The 20,498-nt window shown below is 50.0% G+C and overlaps 4 protein-coding genes across 4 annotated transcripts; 1 reads left to right on the forward strand and 3 right to left on the reverse strand.

Moving 5' to 3' along the window:
• Positions 1 to 8,200: 8,200 nt before the first annotated feature.
• Positions 8,201 to 9,706, forward strand: ALT_8272 (basic helix-loop-helix domain-containing protein; the record flags this gene model as incomplete). Its single annotated transcript, XM_089600390.1, has 1 exon — positions 8,201 to 9,706. The coding sequence occupies one exon, from the start codon at positions 8,201 to 8,203 to the stop codon at positions 9,704 to 9,706; it is 1,506 nt and encodes a 501-aa protein (XP_089455283.1).
• Positions 9,707 to 10,611: 905 nt separating this feature from the next.
• Positions 10,612 to 11,867, reverse strand: ALT_8273 (putative mitochondrial 2-oxodicarboxylate carrier protein; the record flags this gene model as incomplete). The annotated part of the gene is made up of 5 exons (XM_033560765.1): positions 10,612 to 11,323; positions 11,423 to 11,512; positions 11,612 to 11,641; positions 11,718 to 11,728; positions 11,793 to 11,867. The coding sequence occupies 5 exons, from the start codon at positions 11,865 to 11,867 to the stop codon at positions 10,612 to 10,614; spliced, it is 918 nt and encodes a 305-aa protein (XP_033416656.1).
• A 443-nt stretch (positions 11,868 to 12,310) lies between these two features.
• ALT_8274 (putative GPI anchored protein) lies at positions 12,311 to 13,600 on the reverse strand (the record flags this gene model as incomplete). Its single annotated transcript, XM_033560764.2, has 2 exons — positions 12,311 to 12,912; positions 12,991 to 13,600. 2 exons carry the CDS (start codon positions 13,598 to 13,600, stop codon positions 12,311 to 12,313), a joined length of 1,212 nt encoding a protein of 403 aa, XP_033416655.2.
• A 912-nt stretch (positions 13,601 to 14,512) lies between these two features.
• ALT_8275 (formin-mediated actin nucleation enhancer) lies at positions 14,513 to 17,811 on the reverse strand (the record flags this gene model as incomplete). The annotated part of the gene is made up of 2 exons (XM_033560763.2): positions 14,513 to 17,530; positions 17,650 to 17,811. The coding sequence occupies 2 exons, from the start codon at positions 17,809 to 17,811 to the stop codon at positions 14,513 to 14,515; spliced, it is 3,180 nt and encodes a 1,059-aa protein (XP_033416654.2).
• Between the last annotated feature and the right edge of the window lie 2,687 nt (positions 17,812 to 20,498).

Genomic DNA, 20,498 nt, shown 5'->3' on the forward strand with positions numbered 1-20,498 from the left:
CAGAGGGTACTACACCACCCCCCAGCCACGGCATGACAACGAGTGCACCGCCTCGTGCCCCTCCTTTAAGGTTGCTGAGAAGAATGCAAGGAGGGCGCAGGGTGGATGATAGTCATTGGCGGGTTCTGGAATGGCACTTACAAAATGGCAAACTTGCGGGGTTTCAACGATAGCACTGGAAAAAGGAAAAAGCAAATCATGAAGCACACTGCGGCACCGAGGTTGCAGGCGATGAATATGAGCATCCGATCCCATCGGCTTACTAGCGAGGACAATGTTGATCAGTACGCTTGAAACACTCAACTCGAATGAAGGTATCCGCGGCCACTAGACTTTGCGTGAAACCGACCTAGATGCAGGAACTGAGTCCCAGTCACCTGGACCAGGCGAAGTAACCGAGGGCGGTGATCCGGATATCTCGGTCATGAGCGAGGATGACTTACGGGCAAAGAAACCTTCTTCCTCCTCCCGTCGAGTTGGGGCTGGAAGAGGAGCTCCTGGAGCTTCGTGAGTGGGCAGTCGCAAATAGCCCTCTCCTTGGCCGAACGGATTCAGTGACTGTAATTTCGATAGAAAGGGGGTGGAGGAAGTGTTAGTACGAGCTGGTAGATCCGCATCTCTTCGAGACCAGCCCAATGAGTTGACAGAATCTCGGAACGAAGTCGTAGCCATGACTCTGATTCGGCTCAGTCTTCTGCCTCGTCAGGTGTTGACACCTACCAAAAGATGGTGAAGAGGGTGGGGGATCCCGTTGCAGACGCTATTGCTACAGCTAGAAAGGTGAGCGTCTCGCAGACCGCTGAAGAAAGTCGTAGTAGAATTCCAAGCTAAGGAGAGGCCTGCAGGGACTATGCACGACGGAGACCAGTATGTGCGTGCAGATGATCTGCAGGAATCAAGAATGGGGGTGTGCGAATGCAACGCAGCCACAGAGAGAAGGAAAATCAAATATGAGAACTGGCTCTTGATAGGGTCAAGCCCAGGCGGGCCAGCTGACTATTGCGCAACTGGACTAGACTCCCGAGGAGCTTGGGCACGGGATGATGATAATCTGTCTAGCGCCGACTGAAAAGGATAGCCTTTCTCGACGGCAGTTTAGTTAACGTCTCAAGCTTGTGATCGTCGTTTGCAGAGTTATGGAGGTGTACTATCAGGCTTCGGCTAATCGACAGCTGTATTTTTCCCTCCCACAGGACGAGTCAGCGTCACTTCAGGATGGACAGAAGGTGTGCCAAAGAAGCGCGATTCCACTATCAAGTTCAGATACCAGAGAAGCCCAAGATGGTATATGTCCGATAAGAGTGGAGAGTGCCGGAAAACGAGAAATCAACGCACAGCTGCACGATGACGATGCTGTTCCGATAGCGTAACGTTGGAAAGGATACTATTTCGAGCGGCGAGAGTATAAAAGGCAGTCGTCGATAGGCTGCAAGATAATCAGTTACTGTCATATGACTCAGATTAAACAAGAAGGGAAAAAGGAGACGAGAGGGGAAATAAGCTGTTAAGGAGGGGGGGAGGAAAGTGCGTAGTCGATTCCCAGGTCGAGGCAGGACAAGGCTGCTACATACCTCAGGATTTGATTCAGTAGATGCTTGTAAAATGCAAGCGTCTCCGCAAAGCAGAAGGCTTCTACTATTCCTAACGACTATAGTGTCGGTGTTGAGATCTATTGGTGGTTGTTTCACCTTCTGAATCGGCGACGATAATGGTCTTGATGAGTGATGATGATAATAATAACGATGATGCGGAATGTTTCCCGATGGCCGCAACAGGAGCTTTGCTGGGGGAGGCTGGGCTAGCGGGAGGACCGCTGGCCAATGGGAGAGCTGGAAAGAGTGACCGGTGATCAGATGATGGGACTAAGCCCAGAAGAGCTGGTGTCACCCCTCAAAGATCTCTTGGCCAATCACAGACTGTAGATGCCATCTGCTGTAGTGCTTCAATACATTTCATTGGTTGACCGGCTCATGGCTGCCCTCCATGTTAAAAGTAGGTAGGTAGTAAATCATGTTCCTATCCTGTTTTGTTGACGTGCAACTGCTTTGTATTGACAGTACCATAATTGACACTGATAATAAGATATACATGGTGGAAAAGAAACCTGAATTATGTCGAATTATTCGGAAGTTCTTTGTGAAGGACGCCCAAGCTGAAACCCTCTGAGCAGTGAGGAAAAGAGCAAAGGCGACACATCTAGCGTCATTATGGTAGATACCCCGTAGACCGGATCGGAAAGTGCAAAGAGTACCTACAGGTAGCTTGGACGATGGTATTTTACGGTGAGGGTTGCAGATCCTAGTATTGAAGCGTATCCCTGCTGCAACCTTGCTTGTCAATTGAGCAGATCTTCGCTAGAACCGCCATGCAATTACTTGCATTCTGAATTCTGGTGATGTATTTTCGGAAGTCATCCGAGAATAATAAATCATGCGCTAAGGGCAGATATATTCATGTAGGCGAAGTTGCATGTCGGTTGTATTGCGTGGCGCTTACAGAGAACTTGTCGCACCTGTAATCGATGTTGTGGTAGGTAGGACATGGGAACTTGTGCGGAGAGATGGCGCATAGGTAGGTCGGTATTATCCGAGCTCTGTTGCTTTTGGCAGATTAAGCAGGTACTTACTCTGAGAATGTTACACCCCGGAAGCCAGGCGGGAGATAGACGCATAATTTGAGATGTATCACTGGAATCGGCCTTGTACCTACAGAGTACATTATCCTCGTGGATGATCCACCCGTTCAGCGGATCTAGCGGAGATATTCTCCCTTTGACCTCATAAGAGGTTGCTATATGTCTACAAATAGAATCACCAATCACTGCCCATTATATGACTAGGATGAGGAACAAAGCAGGGCGTATCGTAGCAAATCAAGGAAAGGCGAAACAATAGCTGATGTATTACGCCGGCCTTTTGTCAGCGGAGGAGGGAGGGGAAGATATTCTTGGAAGTCAACCAAGATATAGAAAGCTATTTACCGGAGATGTACTCTGGCAAACCCCGAACCGGGGTCTCTCGCAACCTTGGATACTGTACTGTAGTTTCCATTATTATTGCTAAAGACTCCTTGTAGCGACCATGGATTGCTGTTGGCCATGATCATGCAATCCGAACCTTGACGGGACGGGACGGATACGAGCCAGAGAGCAGGGAGCTTTTCATCACAATCGGCAGCCTAGTCATGAATTTCGAAGAAGGAAGGAAAATGGAGTAAATTGTAGATGTCTGAAATATTAGTGGAAGAGGTCAACAAAGCGATCTATAAAGCGATGTATAGCTCTGACTGCCTACCCTTAAGACTCCACTGTGGTCATCTCAGGTAGGAGGCTGGAGTGATTGAGCCTATACTGCATGAGCTTACCATTTCCGAGCTGTTAAATACCAGCTGAGAACCATGACTTCATAGTCATGGTCAACAACCAAGATCAAAAAAATCAGCCATTTGGCTAGTTGTAGATTCTTCTCTATCTGATCAAATTTGAGTGAAAACAGCGGGTTTGGTGATGTCCATTGCTGACAGCATTCCGGTTAATAAGCTTCCCCCCCCCGCATTCTTCTGACGACAGTATTCCAAATCATGATCTAATCGGAAAAAGATCGAGGTATGAAGCGCGACAGCCGTCGATATTCGCATACATGGCTTCTTCGCTCGATCCTCAAAATAGTGATAAGGTAGGCGGAATATGAGAGGACAAGCCTGGTTAGACCATCAACATACCCCTAGTGTTGTCTCTAGTGTCTAGTAGTTCGGGGTGCAGGACGCATCTCGGAAAGCGACATGACACACCACCTTGCAGGGTGTCACGGACCTCTTGGAGACTAACAGGATTGTCAGACTAAAGCAGATTACGAGGTTCCAAGCTGTGGACTGGAGACTGAGCTTAACTCCGTACTCAGCTTTGAAGCGCTCGGACAAGTGGCGAGACAAGACAAGAAAAGGACGGATGATGAATCTTCGCAATGTTATTGTTCCAGTCTAGTCTGGGTCCAAGCACCAGTTGATACGAACATGGCAGTGACTTGCAAATACACCACCACAGCACCACGAGCTAGAAAGTCAAGTCTCGCGCTGAAAGTGAAACGGTTGAGCCCCTCCACAGGCCACACCACATAGCGCACTGGCGATTCCTCCCCGGGTATGGATTCCAGCCTGTCGAAATCGTCGATCTTCCTAGTGCCTCTATTCATAGATCTTAGACAAGAGACAAGTTAGAATCACAGGAGAGACAAAGGAAACTAACGACGACGGTTGCCTTTTCACTAGCTCAACCCTTCCACATGGTGGTGTCCCGCGAATCAGACATTCTTGATACTTGATTCTCGACTCTGCATAACGAGACTACGGAGTACTTTTCCACCCTCCATCACTTTAACACTCCATCGGTGTCTCTCCCATTTCGGCCAAAATATTTGGACGAGGAGCATACATACACATGGAGCAGAAATCATGGCCATCGCAATGCAGCAGAATAAGTTGGCGAGATGATGTCATATCTGCTTCGTGCAATATATCAAATACTCACATTGCTTGATCATTCTGTCTGTTCTTCGGTCGAGGAGTGATCATTCACTAGAATTTGTATAAATCATGGTCGAGAGTGGAAGGCATGGTATGTAGGGTATTCTTTTAGGCCGGCTGGACATCTGATACATTGCTAGCAAGGAATTATCATGAAAGCAAGGCAGAGAGGCTGGCCATGAGAGTGAGTCATGACTCCCTTGTTGAGGACGAACAGGTGACAGCCATCGTACTGGGCTGCTTGCTCATGGGATGAATGCCGACCTTATGAGGATGGAGGTCAATAATGCCCTAATATACTTGACTCGAGATCCTCGTCTTGTCCAGATCTGCCACTACTACTTCGTCGTCTTTCTCAATCCGGACTGTAACACCCTCCATACACCATCGTTCTTGTCTTCCCCCCTCCTTTGGTAAATAAATCCCCTATAATGAAATTGCAATATGAAATTTATCACTTTGGTTGACCCTCCATCATCACATACTTCCTCCTCCATTGCCGCATCGCCACTGGTCGGTCCACACCACTCTTTATCTTTTTACTTCATTTATCAACCCGCAGAAGAATTATCTGATAATTCAATACTCTAGTAAAATAAAATAATAAATAATAAATAATAGAAAGAATAAATAATTGTATTTTCCGGTAAATGGGCAATCAGGGTACGTAATGCTGTAGCGGCATCAAGCCTCATCGATAGACGATCGACACCCTGCATGACCATCACCGTGCTATATCAAATGAGAGCTTCCCAGGAGCGCCTCGAGAAGTCCTTAAAGCCTTCATTCCTTCATCCTTTCCATTCTGCAAAGGCGTTCGAAAAGGATCATTCGTGATTACTGATTACTCACCTCTCACAGTTATCGTCTGGATTCATTGTCCCGGTCAGAGGACAACTGCTTTTTGTCTATCCACTATCCCCAACACCCCGCTTGAATCCGATTCGATTCTTCTTCATGCAATTTATCATTCGTCAGAAGACGGACCGAAATCAGATCAAACCAGTTCGCTGCAGTACTTGCCGCAGAATCCATCCTGATTGCTCCTTTGAGCTCGAGCCCTCTCTTCCTGGCTCCCGACTTTCCCGTGTACCAAGCGGATAACCTCAAGCAACTGTAAGCCATCCATCCTAGCTGAGCCTCAGGGCTACCTCTGTTTCCTTCTGCCTGTCTTTCTTTTCTGGATTCGACTTGCTCTGCGTTCCTCTCAACTTCTTGTACCTCCTGTAGCCCCTTCTTTGCCCCGGCACCAGCTTCACAAAGGGCAAGGCTCTTGCGCTTCTGCCTGTTCGCCTGATTGGGCTCTTTGGAGCTGCGGCTCAGCCACGTGTGTTTCTCTTCAAAAACCCCCTGGCCTTCATCTCACTCTCTTCGTATTCCTCATGTTCTGTGCATGGAAGAGCGCCCACTCCTCCTGAGGGATCAGAGCTGATCTGCGCTGCCAAAACAGATCCCATTAGAGTGCTTTAATCAACACAGTTCAAGTCGTCGCTTGGTAAGTGAATATATTTTACTTTCTTCTTTTCGATATGTTTTCATCTCTGTCATTGCTGCCGTACCCTGGAGATTCTATTATTGTTAGGCGTGGAGAGATGCGGTCCGGGTAAAAGGTCCATGCGGGCATCCCTCCATGCAGGATAATCAACATGAGACGCGACAAACCACGATGCCTGATGGTTACCTTCTTCCACCAACGCAGTGTTCCGAAACAAGGCGGATTGTACCTACCCCTCCTCTTTGGAATGGAGAGTGAGCCAAGGAATTCTACGCATAATCTTAAGAAAAGATCCCCCACTTTGGACAACATCTTACAGCGTTATCCATCTGCTGCACAACCTCGCTTGCATCAAGCTCTGCAGGGGAACCCGTCGGGAGAAACGCGAGCCGAAGCTGTTCGCAGATTTCTGCTGAAGAGGTCGTGGCAGCGCTGATTTGCCATTTCCTTGTTCGGACATCCTACCCAAGGGCTGAGCTCCAGAGGGGCAACCTAGCCTAGTGCTTTTTGCTTTAGGATACGGACGGAGGTCTACCCTTTCGGACCTGGATTTCCGTCTCACACCCGCCGAAAAGCGGGCGAGAGGAAAAAGAAAGAAGTGCTTCGTTTTGCATGACCATGATACGCAAGGGACAAGCGTTCATTACATGATCTGAAACCGGAGACACAAGAAACAGCATTAAGAGCGATCGCTGAGCACATTCGTGGATTGCGCCGTAATCAATATAAGCGGTCGAAAGCTCCGCATGTTGTCGCTCTGACCGCCTTCTGGGGACAATCCCTTCCCCTCCACCCCTCTCATGCTCAACGAGACAAAACGATCGATTCAATGAATGGTCCTAATATTGATAGTCGTCAACCGGGGACTGCTTTACTTTTATTGATTGGATGTATCGTTACGAGTCGTGTCTACGGATGATATTGATCAATTTGTTGCCCACCGCCTCTCCCCGGGTTCCGCAGTCACAGTGTCCAATATTCACCAGGCTTACCCCACTGTCCATCTCCTGGGCCAGTTTGGATCTAATCACTTTATCCCCCTCATTTGAGCTCATCTTGCTCTAAGATCTGTCATATCGGGAAAAGGCACTGAAAGAAAAGAACCAGGGACGGCGCAAGAAGATAAAGGAGAGAGGCACCGCGGAGTTGTCTGCCTGCGAATACATTGCTCGCCTCGAAAGGCTCAGCCAACATTGCTTTTTTGATGGTTCTCCCTTATCGTGGCTCAACCCCCCAAATCCCGACAGATAAACCCACATCGCCTCTCTCTCTCTCTCTCTGTCTGTCTGTCCCTTCTTGTCCGCTTTGGTCTGGCCGCCTCTTCTCCGTTTTACGACTACTTTTGGATATTCCGGCCACAACCATCGTCACCCTTCTCGTCACCTAAATTCCTTCTGGACACGCATCCTCATCCTCCGATCCTCGATTGACTTATTTCATTTCTTTCTATCTTCTAAATTTGCTTTCTTATGATTTATTGCCTCAGAATTTTTTCTGTGCTTTTCTCATTTGCCTGGTGCTTATTTTTAGGGCTGCCGAGATCTTGACTCATCATTCTTCGCGTGGTTGACGATCGTCAGTGTGGCCTGGTAGTAAGCTAGTACACCCCCCACGATACGCGCGCATTCTCCGAATCGCCCGCTTCCGAATCACATCCCTTGACGGGTTCACACAGCCACTTGTCCCGCATTAATATACCCAACTTCATCCTGCCAGCATCAATTTCTCCTTTTATCCATACAAGCGTACGTATCATCATCCCTATTCTTCTCTGGGGTGTTTCCTTCATTGGCGCATGCGTTGTGCAGCCCCTCACATCTCTGGATGATTCCTTTTCCTTGAAATTTAGCCAGCTGACGGTCGCCTTGCAGACAACCGACAGCTTTCATATGCACTCTACCAAAGTGGTCATCACGTACCCTTCTCGATGCAATAACAGATTTGTCGGTGCATCGCCATAGAATTACTTCATTTCGCCATTCGAGTATCCGGGATTTACAAATTGTCGCAATCCCCGCTACATCCCTGAGACCTTCAATCCATCGCCACTTAAACTTCCGAGTACTATATTCTTCTTGAGTTGATCTCGGGGAGTCAGTCTATGCTATTTGCTCAAACGCTATGAGTGAAGCGAGCATTTTCATCAAGAGCGACCCAGACGATCACAGCAACAACCATTTCATCATGTCGCAGAACGGCTACTCCATAAACAACCAATTTGGAAATTCCAACGAGGCCGTGGATCCCTCGGAGCTGACCATGCAGAACAGCGGTTTCATGTCCTACCCGTTCGGTTCACAACAGAATATGTCATCAAGCTTCAACTTTGGAAACTCTGGAATCGACACAGACGAGTTGCTGGACCTAGAAATCAACGGTCAGAATGGGCTCCCACGCGATACCAGTATGAATTTCATGCAGGACCACTCCGGTGCTGGCATCTCTATGAGTCATCCCGGCCATATGTCGCAGATGTATTCCAACACCCCTGAAGGGGCTCCGATGCACAGCCCCTTCATGCACAGTTTCAATTATGATCATTTCCGCGGTCTGAACCAGCAACAACCCAATTCCTCCCATCTTCAGGGTTCCCATTTCGAGCAGAGCTACCTTAACTCCAAGGCACGCCCGAGTCTACAGGCGATCGACCGCACGTCTTCCGATGGACGCAGTCCCATGACCCCTAAAACTCCAGCTTTGGGTGCCCTGACTCTTGGAACTCCGGAATCTGGTAGTTTCCCTACACAACCGATTCGTACTGGATTGCAACCACGGCATCAGAAGACTTTGTCCAACCAGTGGGATGGCACTCCCGGAAGCGCTCACTCCTTCGGTATGGAGTCCCCCATTTCATCGCCGGGCCATCCCTCTCATCATGCCGCCATCTCGGAGATCCTCAAGTCTGGCAAGCATGCGTCTTTGCCCGCCAAGGTTGATACACACATGCCGGGCAGCACCCAGGATTTGGAATCGCAAGAAGCAAAGCGTCGGCGCCGGAGAGCTTCGCACAACCTGGTCGAGCGCCGTCGGCGAGACAACATCAACGAGCGTATTCAGGATCTCTCGCACCTCGTGCCGCAACATCGTCTGGAGGATGACAAGGTCCGGAAACAACTCGTCAATAACAGTGCCATGTCAGGGAATGGATCCGGTTCAAACGCAGCCACCTCTCTCCTGGCCGGTGGCAATGGCCGTCGTGCTACTGCTGGTAATATCACTATGGGTCTTCCCATCGAGGAGAAGGAGAAGGGCCCTAACAAGGGTGACATCCTGAACGGTGCCGTGGGTTGGATGCGCGACTTGATGTGGGCTCTGCACGTTAAGCTGCAGCAGGAGTCTGAGCTCGCGGAGTTGATCACTAGTCTCGGAGGCACCTGGCCGTTTGAACAAACGGAGGAGGAGAAGCGCATGCGGAGTGAGATCCTGGACGCCTTGGAGAAGAACGATCCTAGCACCTTCACTTACAGCCGAGGACCCGGCAGCGGCTTGAGAGTGCCCAAGCATACCAACTTAGCGGGCGAGCCCATTTCCCAGAACGGGGCGCTGAGCCCGCAGAGTCTCAGCCCGTCCTACAACAGTGGTGGCAGCAGCAACGGCGGGAACTCGGGTCAAGCACAATACTGGAACAGCTCCGGCCACGCGGGAATGAGCTTCAAGGAAGAAGATGAGTACGCAATGGAGCTGCAGTAAAGTATCTCTCCATTTCTGTGAGATCGCAACTCAATCGATCGTTATTTCTACGAGTGCATGTAATGACATATTGCATACACAGGCGTCACACGGAGGGATAGGGTTCAGCAGTTGACCGGCGTACGAAGTCTTGACATCTCGTCATTTTCGACCTTACCATCCGGATCTAATGTTTTCGTCATCTGTCGCTTGTTATTCTTTGGGCTATTGAGTGTACCTGATTACTGTTTTATATTCATGGGTTTGTCCGTTCAAGATCTATCTTGTTTGTTCTATTTCCTTCTTCCTTTTCATTCTTTCCAGCTTTCCCAGACCTCGGTGTTATGTTGCATCTCGACGTCGATATCGCTGCATAGCACCAGTTTATGAATGACTACAGTGTTTTATTTCCCTCGGCGGTAATCTCACACCAGCAACAGCCCTTGCACCACCTGTTGACTCGCCTTGGTTTTTCCTTTTTCAGTCTCCAGCATATGTTCTGTTTACATTATATCGATACCCTGTTTCCCTTTCTCCTCTTAACATACACGGCTGTCTTGTGTTCTCTGCCTGTTTCGGATGCTTTCTTCTTACATGCGGATCTTTGCGCTACGGCTTTGTTTGCAATGTACCTTTGACTGTTGTTGTGAACGAGCGGCTCTCGATTCCTAATCATTAGTGCTTTATCAGTTGTTCTAATCAATCAAGGGCTTTCAAATACGAATAACGCAACCTTTCCTACGTATTGAGTGTGACCCGGTAGCTAGACATTGGCCGGATTCTGTAGAAATACGCTGGCCTATTACAATCGTCACTATTTACAACGCCTCTCACAATCGTAGACATTACTATGTCGGCGAGACATGTCAATTCATCTAAATCCTAAATAATTTTTTTGGCCTCTCCTGCTAAATAAAATACATCTTCTACTCGCCGCGCATCTTACGGAAAAAGTCCATGACACCCGTGAAAACAACAAGCAGAATACCACCACCAGGACCCAGACGGAGAACCTTGGGGATGAAGCCCTTGTAGAGGGCGCCGAAACCTTCTTCCTTCATGACGGTGCCAACGGCAGGCCAGGCCCAGTTGTACTTGGGCACCTGGCCGGCGACCTTGGGGGAGTTCTGGATGCGCGACTTAACGACGTCCATGGGGGTGTTGAGGACGGTACCGGCGATACCACCGATGGTACCGGCGATCAGGTCGTTGCGGGTCTGCTGGGACTTGTTGCCGGGTTCTGGGGCGGGGAGCTGCGCGCGGACCTGGAAGATGCAGCCGAAGTAGCCACCGTTCCAGAGGATGTGACGCCACAGCGTCGACTCGAGACCGTTGTACATGGCAAGAGGGCCCTCGGTGGCGATGATCTTGCGCACCACGTCCAGCATACCGTTGTACTTGCCCGCGGAGGCGCGGTCCTGCAGACGGATCTTGACCAGCTCAAAGGGCACGACCACGAAGGCCTCGGTGGCGCCCGCGGTGGCACCCGTCAGCACGGCCAACGACTGTGTCTGCTGCTGCACGCCGAACAGGCCCCGGTAGAACGAGCCCCAGCTGTCGTTGGCGGCGAACTTGGTCGCACGCTTGGGAGCCTCCATCAGGATGGGGGCCGAGATACCGCGGTATAGACGTGAGAATCTGCTCAGAGTCATAGAATTAGCTTCCGACATTCACCGGTTATTTCTTCCCGCCTAATAGGGACGGTATGAGTTCCGCGCATATGTGCATATGGCCTACCCTTCATTCTTGATGATCTTGCGGAAGCAATCAAACATGCCATTGTATCTTTCCTCTGCAGCGGTGGTAGCGACATTGGATTGAAGTTGCCTGTAAGTTGTGGCATGATGAGCCCATGTCAGCTGCGCTTCCTTTCAACCCGACTTCGCACGATCGCATTCGCGCGTCCAAAGTTTCCAGAGCACTTACACTCGTGTCTTGACCACATCCAATGGGTACCTGTGTAATTTAAAATCACATTCGTTAACGGGCTAAAGTGAGGTAATGGGTGGGGTTTGACCGAGGTATCGCGTACATGACAAGAATCTGGAAGCACCGCGGAGTTAGCACTCGAGAACATGGGAACCGATAGATCTCAGCGAGCTCATACTTCTGATACGCCAGCGACAGCTCCAGCGGCGAACTGGTAGGCAAACGGAAGAGGCTTTTGGTTGCTAGACGACATGGTGGGCAAGCGATTATCCGGAGTGAGATAAACAAAGAAATGCGAAATGACCAGACCCTAATCAATTTCAGATACAGAGGCCAAAAGAACTATATTAAGCGAGCACAGACCTGACACCAGCAGGGAAAGCAAAATAATTGAACGCAAGCTTGAGCCTGAAGCAGTGGTGAAGATAGTAAACGAGGTTCTGCGGTGTCGGAGAGTGTCGGTGCTTGCTCACCGGGCGTCGTCCCGATCGGGTAATATTCGCTGCCCCCACGTGCCGTCCTGTCCTCAGGAACTCGCCCCACGGGGTCTGTTTTTCCGCATTCATTTACCCGATAAGAGCCGTTTACTGTTACTTTTCGAGATATTAGGGGACGATATATCATTCTATTGTTCTCGTCATTATCGGCGTCATTGTCATCATCATTATGCATAAACACATTCAGTCATCACGGAGTCTATATCCACAACATCATCAACCCTAGAGCACCAATCGCCCATATCGCCCTGATCGAGTGCCGGCTGGCTTCATTCTCCGGCTGGCTCTTGGCCAGGGTTCCGCTAGCAGATACACTTGCTACAGCGGTACAGCTGGAACCACATGCATACCCAGTTGGGCAGCATCCTCCACCCACAGTGTCTGCACAGCTAAACCAGCCGCTGGCGCATCGTCCCGTTCCACTGGCCGCTGTCGTCGTTTGGGCTGGCACGACGATGGTACGGCCGTCCGATGTGATGGTCGATGATGCCTTCGCAGGGCAGGACGTAGTGTCACAGTCTCGCCCTGTCCGGCAGCAGCCTCCTTCGTAATAAGCAGAACACGCATAGAACCCGGTCGGACAGATTGAGCCTGTCTGGCTGCTCTGGGAGGTGGTGGCGGTGGAGAGGCTGGTAGGTCGAGCTGGAGGCGTCAGTCCGCCTGTGGATTGTGTTGTCCTGCTGCTGGTGCTGCTAGTGCTGCTGCTCGAGGAGTGGGTTGTCTCTGGAGGAACGGTCCGAGTACCAGTCGACACTATGACGGTGGAACTCAAGGTTATCGTCACCGTGAAGACGTTGGCACCTGTGCAAATGAACATTAATCAGCCTATCACGCAGATAAACTCAATCCGAGCCGCAGAGTCAGCAACCTGAAACTTACATCCGCCACTGACACACTCATAGCCGGGAATACAGCAACCGCCTCCCATGGAAGCCGGACAGCTCATGTACCCCTGCTGACAGGACCCGATGACGCCAGAACAAGTCTGGCCTTGAGGACAGCAGCCTACGTCACCCAACCCAGTGTCCTGGACCAGCACACAGGTATCTCCAGCACCACAACAGCTGTCCGGCCGGTCAATCGCCGTACAAGCGAAAGTGCCAGTCGGGCACTTGAAATCTCGCCGGAACAGCGGGCTGAAGCCCATATTAATCGGCACCGACGGCCGAAATGGATATGCCCGAGGCTGGATCTCCGGTGCCTCGTGGTTGCCGTAGCTTTGAGAGCTATACGTCTCGGTTGTGGTCAGACCAACCTCGTGTGCCCCTTCAAAGTCCCAATAATTAAAGAAGAACTTCTCCCCCTCATCCTCGGACATCTTCTTGACACCGCGGATGACTGCCCCTGCGAATTCAGAGTGCAAGTCGTCATTCCGTCGGAAGAGATCCTTGATGGCTGAAGTTGACGACGAGCTGCCATTCGCTGAGAAGGCATGCACCAGAATCGACGCGGGTGCTAGGGCCCAGACTATGAAATGGATAGGCCGCATCGATCCGCGTACCCTCTGTAGCTTTGACTCGATTAGTATCATCAATTTAGTCTTAAGAAGCAGATGGAACCATCTTACAGAGCGACAATGAGTCGTCGATCAAGCACAGGTATATAGCTTAACCGGGCTTTCAGGTGCCTATCGATAAGGTCGGCAAATTAGAATGACAGTCGAGAATCAGCCAAAACAGAGGCTTGACAACAGTAGATACAGTAGTTCTCATGTCATGAAGTCCGCACAGGGCTCTCGTAGTATAAAAGAGAAGAAACAAAATAACAGCGCACTGCAGGCCTGAAACATGAAAATAATAATAAAGATGTGGCTGGGGACTCTTTACATCTGATTCTGCTGGCAATACAGAGAATCGTTACTCACCGCTTTTTTATGCAGCGCAATCGAGTATCAAATCCTTGAACGCATGTGTATTGATATTACGAGAGATTAGATAGCTAGCTAGGGTCTTCCTTAACTGCCCATGGGAGGTCTATACGAGTTTCACAGTATGCACATATTCTATTCCTCGTTGAGGTAGTATAAAATTACTTGAAGCTGCAATATGTCAAAGGATGCAAAGACAAAAGTATCATCACAAGGGTCATAACACGCCGCATGAGGGCAGGGGTATCGTCAGCAACATGCAATGCTCACGCTTCCGAACAATGTAATGACAGGGAGAAAAACACAGATGAACCTGGATAAGACAGAGTACTGGCATGATAAGAACAAAGTGCAATGAGACGACGACTGTGAAAGGGGAAAGGGAAGAGAAAGAATGAAAAGTAAAACAAAAATACAAAAATCGCAAACGAGCCGCTTTGGTGCGGCCAAGTGCTCTAGAAGAGCCTTGGTAGGGGTAGAGCAGGTCGTTTGACGTGCTCAATGGCGTAGAAAGTAGACAAACAACAGGAGTTATTATGTTGACGAGTCTACTGGGCCTTCACTTGTCGTTGGCTCGTCCTCCTTAGTATCTTCTCCTTCTCCGTTGATTGCCTCCGACGCCGAGGCCTGTGCCGAATGTGTCGTCTTTTCCTCGCCCTTGCTCGTCGAGTCTCCATTGTCAGCACTTGCTTCAGTGTTGTCTTCTGGCGAATCTTTGATTGAAGGCTGCTCAGGCTGCTCAGGCTGCTCAGACTGGTCAGACTGCTCGGGTTGGGCAGAAGCTGCCGCTGCCGATTCCGCTTCTGCCTTCTCCATTTCTGCTGCTCGGGCTTGCTGTCTTTCCCAAACCTCCTTCCGGATACGATCGTCTTTGACTCGACGTTGTCGCTCAGCTTCTTCCACGCCGCCGCTCTTCTTCAGCTTTCCCTCTTGAACAAACGCCCCAAGCTCTTTCTGGAAAAGCCCTATCCGACGATTCTCGAGTTCCTTCTGTCGAGCTTTTTCTGCCCTTTCGATCGCTTCTAATCTCGATTCATGATTAGGCTGGAGTGCGCGAACCTCACCCAGGACGTCGTCCTTCGCCTTCATGGGGTCGACCGCTGGGTCAATAACCACGTTGCGCGAGGTGTTTCGCAGAGCAACGCCTCCGTTGACATTCTGCTGCAACGCCTGCTGTTTGGTAGCTTGTTCAACTAGAGCAAAAGTCTGAGCGGCCTTCTCGAGATCATCTTCAAGATCGGCGGCCAGATCTTCCTGCATAGTCAATTGATCGCGTTCCTCACACACAAGCTGGAGCTCCTTCTCCCAAATCTTCGTCCAAATCGGTTTCTCCCGCTTCAGGAATTCTTGCATCTTCTTCATCTCCTTGGTGACGGCGCTAATTTCTTTGCTGACGCTTTCTAGCTGCCTTGGGAGTGGTCGGACTCCACGTGATACCACGTCTTTACGAAGATCTTCAACCAAATCCTGAAGGTCGTCGACGCGCCCAACGAGTCGTTCCGACTCATCTGCGAGTTCTTTTTTGCCGGCGTTGACACGGGCACGACCAGCGTCTCCTTCATAGGACGGCACGGCAACATCTGCAGCTGCAGATTTCACACCATTTGCCTTAACACGAATCGCATTCATGGAGCTGGCAATATCCGACGAGAAATTCGAGTATGTCTGCCGTAGCACTGCAAGATCACGCTTCAGGCTCTGAAGCTCAGCCAGTTGGCTGCTACTTCCAGTAATAGGGCCCTTCCGAGCGGTTCCATCTGGAAGAGAAGTCGGAATTGAGACGGGGGGCGCGGCGGCCAGGCGAGCAATCTCCTTTGCGGCCTCTAGCTGACGGTCTGACACGCGCTGGATGATGCTTTCTTGTCCTTCAAGAGAACCCTTAACGCCTTCAATCAGACGGCGAACTCCTCCAAGCTCATCATCGAAGTGTTTCTTGACCTCGTCAAGTATATCCACATTTAAGACAAGAACTGACCTATCTTTGACGTCATTCAAATCTTCCAATTCATGCCGCACCCCAGAGATCGGGTCTTGAATATAGATCTCTGGCAGATCGACCCCGTTGTTGTGCGTGTTCCACGCAAACTTCTCAATGAACGCAAGCTGCAGTCTTCCGATGGTCAAACCGCTGTAGCCTTCCGGAAGAACATATTTTTTGATCTTGCTTTTGTACTGTAAAAATAAGGTAAGTTCTTTCCCGGGGGACGGCTGTTCAGATGCAAACTGCGAGGTCTGCGGTGGAGTTGATACACCGGTAGACGGTCTTTGCATGGTTGAGCTTGGTGTGCCCGGCGCTGCTCCTTCATTGGGTATGGAAGAATCCTTGGTCGGTTCAAATGCCTCTGCCAGTGATGGTTCCTCGGCGGACTGAGGCAGCCCAGGCTGTTTTCCGGCGACTGTAGGGCTATCGATCGTACCATCTTCAGATCGGAGTGGCACTTTGTCCGGACGTATTTGGGATGCAACGGAAGCATTTGCCTGAGACTCTGTCGGAGATGCGGTGCGAGCCTTGGTGAGCTCGCTCTCTCCTCCTTGCGCAAGGTGAGAGGATGGCAATGGCTTCGCGGTTTTGCTTGGGGTAACCGCATCTTGCGGACGATTCGTCGACCGTTGTCTCGCGTGTGCATAAGACCCTCGCAAGCGTACTGCATTCAAAGATTCGCGGACATCACGACCGCGATTTGGGACGGGAGAATTCTGTGTTGGCAGAACGGGGACACCATTCGTCGATGCTCCCAAATGTTTCTGTATTTGGTAGGCAGAAAACCGCCGCGAGGCTCGTCTTTCCAGTTCTCCACTTCTTTGGAGGGCACCCAAGGCATCGTCCTGCTTGGGAGGAGGGGGCGGAGGGGGAGGGGTAGGATAACCAGAGAAGTCGGGTGAAGGCATGGCTACCTTGGAGGAAGTTTCGGTCTCAGGTTGCGATGGCTGAGATAGGATCTGCTGCGCCTCTCGTCTTGACGCTTCCCTCTCCGAGTAGCTAGTACCCTTCGTGTCGCTTGAGGGTTGCACTGTAGAACCAGCATGAGCCCCGCCGGACTGGTCTTCGAGTGAGCCACTGCTTCCATGCCGACGATTACCTGGCCTTTTCGGCGAACTGGCGGTGGCTGCGGCTTCCTCATACATCTGGTTTATAACGGCACTCCCCGAGCTTGCCTGCCGACCAGGTAAGGGGCGGCTTTCTTCCCTTTGCTGCCGCGAACGCAAGCGAGCCTGCTTCTTCTTGAGACCATGGAGGAGGTTGATAATTATGTCACGAATACGAGGCAGATATCGATCGAGGCTCTGAGGAGACGCATCCTGGCTCAGTGTATCCTCGAGGATTGTGCGGAGGAGGTCAGGGACTGGGCCCAGGTCGGAGGTATCAACACCAATCGCATTGAAGGCGCGGCAGGCTAGGTTAAATTCGTAGCCCAGTCGTACATAGACGTCTGAGACTTCATTCTCAGATGCCTGTCTTCGAGACCATTGAGTCAAGGTCTCCAGTAGTTGTTTTGTAGCGACAAGGAGATGGGTGACACTTTTCTCGATTTGGGAAATTTGTCTATCGGGCTGTGAGGATTTGAACAGAGAAAGCGTCGTTAGCACAAACAAGGCAGAAAAACAAGAAACCAAGCCAGTATCTCGAAAGGTACAGTCGGAAAGCACGACAGAAGGGGCAATATGCTTACCACAACAGTCCTTGACGACTGAGACCTGCCCGAGCTGGATGAACTGCGTGGTGCGGAAGACTGCGAGGTCATGGCGGAATCGGCACTGCTCGCAGACCCAGCGGGAACGTGTCGAGGTGGACTTCGCTGGGAGCGAGACGAACCGCTCAAGGTAGACTGCATTCGTGGGAACACCTTGGGAACACCTTCCTTTAAACAACACGGGCAACAGGGCGATATTCCGGGGAAGTTGTGGGAACAAACCCAGGTCGCCGAAAGGGCAAGAGAGGGGGCCAACTGACACCTGGAGAGGGCGTGAGGTGGGAAGGGAGAGAAAGTCACTGGAACACCGTAATTACGTGAAGATGAAGGAAACAAAGTCAAGGAAAGTGTAAGAGTGAGACGAACAAGCCCCAAAAATCATACCAGCCACCACTTGTGGTGGATTAGCAGATTGTTCTCAATGGTGGACTTGGATCAATGCTGATCGTCTTGGGCCGTAAGTCCGCACGGCGCACCTATCTTATGAGTGACAGTATTAATATATCTAGGTAAAATAGTAAGGTAGACTAAGTTCCGATCTTGGGGATTTTAGTGGTTAGATTACTGGGACTGCCGATGATTAGGCGCTTCTCAAGGACATGACCCTTGCCTGAGGCCACTAATAATATCAGCCTAACTCATCCGTTTTAGAAACTACCTTACGGTACCTACCTTTCTAGGGTTAGGTACCTTCTGTAACTTACACCTACCTTAGTAAGGTAGAATTGGGGGCCTCAAGAGGGAAAGTTTCAGCTGCTTCCCTGAGCTTTTTGAGACACCAGCCTCCGCCATTCTTCCACGCAAGGACAATGACGATAGCAGACTCATAGCAAGGCTTTTATTTAGCATACGACCAATATGTACACGGGTGGAGATAGCACATGTGCTTCAGAGAAAGGTACCTACCTTACCCATGTGTGGCCTTATCACCTTACATTTATTTCAGACACCTTGAACACCACTCTTCCTCAGTATGGATAGGTATATTGCTCTCGTCAGGCGGAGAATGGCGGAGTGATATTACTGAAGCAGATCTACTCCTTGTACAAATGTGAAGCAGCAGATTGTTGACATGGAGACTGAAGTATTACAAAATGCGATTAACCTAGATGAGCTTACGGTAGGATTGCCCAACTAGACTAAGGTACTTTAATAGTGCAAAAGCAGTACTTAGTGAGGCAGGCACACATGACTTGTGGATTGTCAGCCCTTCAGTTATTCTATATCGATCGCAAAACAGTGAAATAAAGTACTCTGTATGGCTGCAAGGTTAATATAGCCATGAGATCTATCTTTGTATAATTTGAAAACATCAAGCACAGTGTAGCAAAACAACTCATCCGACCCCCCAAACGAGAAGATCATTGTATGGAAAGTTATAGTAGCCACTGTTCAGGCATCCACAGCCCTCTTAGGAACACACTATTCTCATTCTCACTACTTGCCCACTGAGTGTGGAGATCAAAGAGAGACCCTTATATTTAGGGACTTTGGATTAAGTGATTTATATTTTATGAGGTAGTCCCCAGAAGACTGCCTATCTGCTAGCGATCAACCAAGGATACTTTATGCTTATTTTTCCATTCCAGACCCCCTCGAAATTTGCGGCTGTCATCGACATCATCATGCCTTACGTATCTGGAACGGTGGTGAAACTATCCACCGTCATCATTTTCATTCCTAGCGGAGTGGAAGGAGCTTGGTCTTCAGAGCTCTCTGCGTCTAAGGTGATTCGGGAGAGAGTACTAGAAAACTACCTAGGTAGAGTAGTGTGTGCGTAGAGTAGTAAAGTCTCGCCAGTACAGCTTTTTGGAGCCTTGGTGCCTGAAACTCCATGTTCCCACTAGCATTTCGCACCCCGTTGACAGTCTGCACCCTTCGCACCTACTTACCTTACCTTACCTTAGTGCTCCGTACTCTGTACTACCACAACCTTACTGGACCTCATTACCACACCTCCTTCATCTAGACTCTAAACACACCACCATCCTCTCCTTCACCTTCACCCTCCTTCCCCTCTTCCTCCTACACCTTGAATAATTTTTTTCCTCTCCCTCTTTTACACTTTTCGATTTTTCCCTATCGCTGGTCGAAGCACCGTGCTTCCATTCTCCTTCGATAGCTGCTTCGACCCTTCGTTTTTCTCCCTTTGCTGTTTCCTTCCCCGCGTCACCAGCGTCCTAATTCGCTAGCTGTCCTTCGTCGCTCCGTCAGTGCAGCCGCTGTGCTGTGGCTTCGTGCCTGTTCAAGTCTTCTACTTTATCTAGCCTTGCGTTGTACTGATTTTCACGGCGCGAGCTCTGTTTAACTTGACGATGGCTTCCACCGTCAACTCTATGTCAGCTGCCAACAATGCATCTGGTAATGCTGTCAATGCGGCTTCGCAGAATCCTACTGGCAGACCGTCTTTAAGGACTACAAGTTCTAAGATATCGGAGGGTGGTCGGCGGCAATCTGGAAGCCCTTTTGATGGCGGTGCTAGGTACGTTATCTGAATCGCTCCTAATCTGTTCCATAACAATCATTTGCTCTCATGTTGTTTCGTTTCACCGCTGGTCTCCTCGCAGTATTGTTTTCCAGAGCCCTCTCTATATTTGTTTGTGTACCTTACTGCCATCAAGTCATACCCTGTGTCACCTCCCCATTCTCCTTCTCTGATCTTTTCGAGCACAATGGTGCTTGAATGCAATTTTATGTTCGATCGCCTTTTGACGGATAGCCGTGGTTTGCTAACACTCTCCTATAGACGCAGCAATTCTCAAAAGGCTTGGACGCAGGGCACAAATCCAGTCACCCAAAGATCCTCGTATTCACCACACAACGGAAAC

Source organism: Aspergillus lentulus (genome assembly GCF_001445615.1).
Source record: "Aspergillus lentulus DNA, contig: Alt16, strain: IFM 54703, whole genome shotgun sequence".
Taxonomy (NCBI): domain Eukaryota; kingdom Fungi; phylum Ascomycota; class Eurotiomycetes; order Eurotiales; family Aspergillaceae; genus Aspergillus; species Aspergillus lentulus.